The sequence below is a fragment of the Tyto alba genome, unplaced genomic scaffold, assembly GCF_018691265.1.
Source record: "Tyto alba isolate M040663 unplaced genomic scaffold, T.alba_DEE_v4.0 Super-Scaffold_18, whole genome shotgun sequence".
Taxonomy (NCBI): Eukaryota; Metazoa; Chordata; class Aves; order Strigiformes; family Tytonidae; genus Tyto; species Tyto alba.
The window spans coordinates 10779727-10785726 of record NW_024881280.1 but is presented as its reverse complement, the minus strand read 5'-3'; the positions used below and the strand labels follow the sequence as shown (position 1 = coordinate 10785726).

General features: G+C 45.5%; 1 protein-coding gene across 13 annotated transcripts in view; it reads left to right on the top strand.

The window, feature by feature from the left end:
• The first annotated feature begins 5551 nt into the window (after positions 1-5551).
• PCNX1 (pecanex 1) overlaps positions 5552-6000 on the top strand; it is an 89937-nt gene continuing 89488 nt past the window's right edge. For 11 of the 13 annotated variants that reach the window (XR_006165132.1, XR_006165131.1, XM_032984603.2 and 8 more), the window contains exon 1: positions 5553-5885. Coding sequence is in view for 11 of the 13 variants with exons in the window: in XM_032984603.2 (XP_032840494.2) it covers positions 5733-5885 (153 nt within the window). In the remaining 2 variants the exon portion in view is untranslated. Of the gene's footprint in view, positions 5886-6000 lie in introns of all 13 variants that reach the window. The other 2 variants (XM_032984604.2, XM_042790682.1) reach the window with 2 other exon arrangements.

Below are 6000 nucleotides of genomic sequence, written 5' to 3'. Positions count from 1 at the left end.
GCAATGGGAGCATTAAGCTATTCCAGCTGATCTTTCAGCCATGCTGAAGCAGATGCAGGAAGAGAGACTGGGGCCCACATTGCTGCTAAAAATGTACAGCAGAAAGCTGTATAGAGACAATTTCTAGACAACAAAGAAAGGGAGTGGAGTGTAAAATGCTGTTGTTCTAGTGGCGACCTACAGGAGGTTGCTATCAACAAGTTGGTAAGAATTCTTTTTTCTTAGTTGTCATGGGAATTCTTTGTCTGTGTGGATCTATTTTAAACAGTTTTCCCCTTTCAGCACTCCCTGATAATAAGAAACTTATGTAAGTGCTCTTCTTCAGGGAGAATCTTGTTTTGGTCTGCTTATTTTGCCTCAAGAAAACCACAGGGCTCAGAGAATAATATGAAAAGAGTTTACATACTCAAAAGGTGCAGCAGGCAACTGAGACAAACAGTGAAGCAAGGATTAATGGGACTGTTGAGCTTCATGGTTCAGCTGTTTCCAGATCAGTAATTAGCATCCTCCACCCAGTGCATTGATCTCTGCCTAAGTAGCACTGTGAAGTACTATATGTGAAGGGCTGTATTAGTCATAGGGATAGTTGAAAAAAAAAAAAAAATTAAAACCCACAACCAAACCCCAAGCCTTTCTTCCCCCTTTCTTTGTTTGTGAGGGCAAGAACTGTGTTCTGCCACACCGAGAGAGTGAGGGAAGGGTTTGGCTTGCCCCACAAGCTGCTGGGCAGGGTGTATCCCAAAAGGGCAGGTGGATCTGGGAGTGTGTTGGGTGCCCTGGCAGTGATAAAGGTGGGTGCAGGCTGTACTTTGGTGCAGCTGGGGTTGCATCATGTGCTGTGAGTGGTTAAGTCTGCTAGTGCAGCAAGGACAGGAGGTCTTTTGCCACATAACATTTCCTGCTGGCAAGTTAGTGCCTGGTCTATACTGAAACACTAGAGAACAGTTTGTTGGTTTTGTTGTTGCCTTTTTTTTTTTTTTCTCCCTTGTTGTTTCTAGCTGCTGTGTTCCAATTCGGAGTGCAGTAATATAAATGGCAGAGTTTCACAGAGTAACTTCATAACAATCTTAGTGTGTGAGGCTGAATCTGATGTGAAATCCCCACTAGAAAGGGAGCGTGGTCTGTAAAAGGATCTGGATCTTATTCAGAAGTTTGTTTAAAAAATGTGCAAGTAGCAGATAAGGTGCTATCAGATGCTAATGTGATGGCAATGTGTTCAGTACAGTCCTGCAGTTGTCAAACCCCATGCTACTGTAATTAAAAGCAAGTCTAGATCAACCTCCTGATAGGTTTTATAAGAAAATTAGTTATCTTACAGTAAAACTAGGCTAACAAATATTATTGTAGAATGACTTTCTTCTTTCTATCACCCTTGTAAATAAGCCTACTTCTTAATTCTCATAGGAGATAATGAGAGAATAAAACACATTTATCACCATTTATGACAATGTTCTGAATTCAGATAAACCATTTTTTAACCAGGTTGTGATTAGAGGGGAATGGTGATGAAAAAAGTCAAGATTTAAATTCTGCAAAGATTTTTACTGCCCAAGTAGCAAGTATATATTTTACCTATTACTTCTTCAGGAAATCAAAAGATAGGTATACTTCTCTCCTAGGCTGATCAGTTATATAGAAAATTTACTTTTGTCTTTTTCTTTCTTTCTTTTTGGAGCCAAAGTTGCTGCTTTTGGTACTGTATCCAATCCACAGTAAGTAGTATATGTCAGCAGGATCCAAAAATTGGGGCTGAACTGCTGCTGTCTAATTATAGATACAGAGACAGGTAATCAATAGGAAGAAGTAAATACAAGTTGGTAGTGAGCCACCAAGGCCTAGTTTGTCAATCATCTGAAAACAAACACTGTATCCAGCATGGAGAGAGAAGTGCTAACCCTCATAATTGTCAGGTGAGTAAATCAGTGTTTTTCTTGTTTTCTGCTGATTGTTTTATTAGCTATTTACAGCTTGGTATCATACTGTGATTACTATAATGAAAAATTACAAGGAAGTGCCAATCATAAGGTTGTTTCTGGACATAATAAATTTCACCCAATTTAGGGATAATATTATTTTTAACTTTTGTTTCGTTTCTTGTCCTAATTATCTAAGTTATGTTCTCATAAAACTTAGGCATTCTCTTGATAACTAATTAAAAAATTATAATTTGGGGTATTCCACAGAAGATGTCTGGAGGGAAAGTGTAGAACTTCATTCCGTTGAATGAGAAGGTAAGAGAGACTAAAGTACTACTAATGGTGGAAAGCATGCTGTAATATTAGTAACATGCTGAAGCGTTTTTGTGGCAGGTTTCAGTGTTTTGTTACTGTTTTGATTAACTTCCTGTTCTTGTAGTATCGCATATTAGAAAAAGTGCGCTCATAAGGCAGGTCAAAAAATTGTGATTAGTTTAACCACCTGAGTATTTAGTATGAACTACGTGCTACTGTGTACCACAGGTAGCACTGCCCTGATTTTGCAAATGCGCTTGCAACCCACTGGAGTGTTGCATGAAGCAAAGAAAAATGTGGCTGTGTGTGATGACAAGATAATTCTGCCTTGGCCAAGTCCAAGTCAAAACAGCCCCATCTTTAACATGATGGCATACCTAAGAGAGGCAGTAATACTAATTTGCTGCAGAAGTTTACCCAATAGCCTGCAGTTGTAAGGAAGGCACTCGACTGTGTACATAGATAAAGAACATGAGGAAAAATGGAATTGAAGTATTGTCTGGCTGAAATAAGTTAAAGTTTTGATTTCGTCTCCTCCTGTGTAATGCTAGCTTATGTGGCAAATGACTTATTTGCCTTAATCTTGGCATAGTAAATTGCAAGAGAAATGCTGGAGAAAAATAGGGTGATCCCCAATCATTTGATTTAATGCCCCCTCCCTTTAATATTCCAATTTAAAATTGTTCAGTCTTCACAGATGTCATGCTCTATTCTTCCCAGAGCACACTCTTTTCCTTTATAGAGAATAATCCCTATCCTAAAGAAGTGTTGTAAGGCTAAAGTAGAGTGCCGAATATAAGATAGTTAATTGTTGGATTGCAGAGGTTTGATGCCTAGATTGCTGTTACTTTCTATCCAGATATGGATTGTTCGTTTGTTTCCCTTAAAAGCTAAAAATGATTATTCTTTTTTTTTTCTTACTTTGTTAATGATACCTATGACTGGGCTTGTTATCAGTTTTACCTTCAGGCATGGATGGATTCCAATAACATTATTTCCCTATCTTGTCTCCTAATGTTTTCAGCCTATCAGCATTTAAATAGCTAAACAATGAAAATTAATTGTCCTCTCAAGCACGTGGTATTCACTTGCTTATTTTAGTGGACACAGACTAGATCATCGCCATGATGAAGTGCTCTTAAACAGGGCTATCTGTGCTCAACTAGGTTACGCTGATTTGGATCAGGGTTGAGCCTGTAATATTCATGCTTTGTTTCCTCTGTTTTTTTGCTTTAATTGCCCTCCCCACAGCCCCACCAAGCCTCTATCACTTTGTGGCTGGTCCAGTGACTTCTAGGAGAGGGCTGGGGAAGCAGCCATAAGCTTCCACAGCATCCAGCCTCTCGCACAGGGACACTGTTTATTGTGAATCATTACTATGAGGCTGAGGCTGATCTGTCCAGATTTAATCAGTGGCTCCTAAACAGAAGCATAAGGGTTTTTAAAGCATTTACTGCACTCTTCAGACATGCTATTTACGAATGTTATCCCTCTTGCTTCCTTTTTGTGGAGAAGGTAAACAGCTTTTATGTAACATTCATCAAACAGCTGCTGGAAGAACTAATGCTTCATAATCTTGATCGTTACGGTATCATAGTGTATCTGTGGATAACATATCCTAAGAACTTCAACTTAAACAGCTGTACTTGTAATTTTAGTTTTTAATGGTATTTTGGCAAATTACGTGGTTGAAATGGGCTTAACAGTTTCATTTTTTTCTGAGCCTACTGTAACTGGTGAGGCTTGTCACGCTTGGCTTTATCCCAAAAGGATAAAGGGTATTCCCCCTCCTTATCTATGATAATCCTCTGTAGGTTTTCTCTGTTTTTGTTTTCCCTCCTCCCCATCTTCCTTTTTTCCTTCCTTGACGGAGTGAAAAAATGCTCCTTTGCAAAATATTGCTAACAGTCTTGTATTTGAAAATGCACTGTCTGAAACAATTAAGTTAAAAATGCTTTATTTGTTTATACTGGGGGGACAGAGCCATCATGGTTGGGGTTTTGTGTCCATCCGTTCTCCTAACTTTCCCACTGGGGAAACAAAAAATTGATCATCTACATCTGCTTTGAGTCAATCACTTCTGTGTTCTGTTTTTCCAAGAATAGCCAAATGATGCCGCTGGTTTGCAAACCGTCAGGGAGAAAAACACTGTGGAGACTGTGGCATTAATGCAGCCTCTTGACACGACCAACCCAAATGCATGTTCATCATGAGTCATGACGGAGCGCTTGGGTTATTTTATTTCCGCAATTCCTCCTCAGCAGAGACCCAGAAGGTTCTGTGCCCCCCTTCTCGTATCTGCTGGAGTGGGACAGTTAACTTGGTTTCAGGACAGAACCTACGTGGAATCCTTCTGCCACCATGGTGACAGTATCATCACGTGCGCTCAAAGCTACTTTTTCCCAAATATGATGGGGGAGTCAGGTAATTTAATGAGGGATCCTGTGTTACTCATTCACAGGGTTTGAAGGAGGAGACCTCCCCTCTCCCCTGCTTGGCAGCACTCTTGGGACTCTTTCCCTCATCCACCCCTTTCTATCCGGTGTGTGACTCCTGGGATGTGCTTGCTGAAGGGGAAAGCTTGAACAGCTGGGACTTGATGAGAACTGGTGACTTCCTGTAAAAACAGGTGAACATGGAAGTTGAGCCTTGAATTTGTGAGTCTTGCGTTCTCCTAATAAATACAAACGATCCTGCCTTTCTAGGTGTTGAAAGCAACAAGCCTGGGGCAGGGACAGGCATGCAAGGGTTTTGGTTTGGGTTTCGGTAAAATCATGTTTTAACAGTAAATGGAAGGACTCCTAAGACCAGCGAGGTTGTTATCTTGCTTTAATTTTAAATAATTAAAGGGCCTGAGGGGCCAATGTCCTCCTGCCTTGCCCCAAGAAGAGCACACTCCGCCTCGCCAGAAGCAAGGCCCTGAGAGAGGGGAAGCGGCAGCTGGCTGCGAGGCTTCAGCCTCCCTCCATTTTCTAGGTGTATCCTGACACGGCACGAGTCCCGAGAGCCGCGCCGGCCAGGCCGCAGGCGCAAGCCCGCCTCGGTGACTGGGGGGGACACGTTCCCACCACACCCCCCACCCCGTCGCCGTTACTCCGGGCGGACCCAGGAGGGGTTCAGAGGGGTTTGGGCCCGGGGTGGCGAGCGGGGCCGCCGCCCAGCTAGCCCGGCTCGCCCTCCTCCGCCCCGCCAGGGGGCGCTAGGGGCGGCGGAGGGGGGGGAAGCGGGGAAACCGCGCGCAAGCGTAGTAGCGGGCGTCCCCCTCCCCGGCGACAGAGCGCGGGGCGGGCGTCCCCTGCCGCAAGGGCTGCCGGTCTGTCGGCGGCGCGGGGGCGGGCGGCCGGCCCGGGGCCCGGACATAAGATGGCGGCGGCGTTGCTGGGGAGGCGGCGGCGGCGGTTGCGGCCGTGCGGGCTGTCGCGGAGCGCCGGCGGCGCGCGGCTCTGCCCGGGCTCGCAGGGCGGATAGAGCGGGGCCGGCTCGGTGGAGAGCGGGGCCGCCATGGGCTCCCAGGTGCTGCAGATCCTGCGCCAGGGCGTGTGGGCGGCGCTGAGCGGCGGCTGGTACCAGGACCCGCACCAGGGCGCTGGGGTCAACGCGCTGCACCTCTACCTGTGGCTCTTCTTGCTCGGCTTCCCCTTCACCCTCTACATGGTGAGCGCGGGGCCGCCGCCGAGACCGGGAGAAAAGCGGGGGGCGGCCTGGGCCTTGGGGCGGCCGGGCGGGCCTTGCGGGGGGCCGCCCGCCTCAGCGGCGGCGGGGGGGGGGG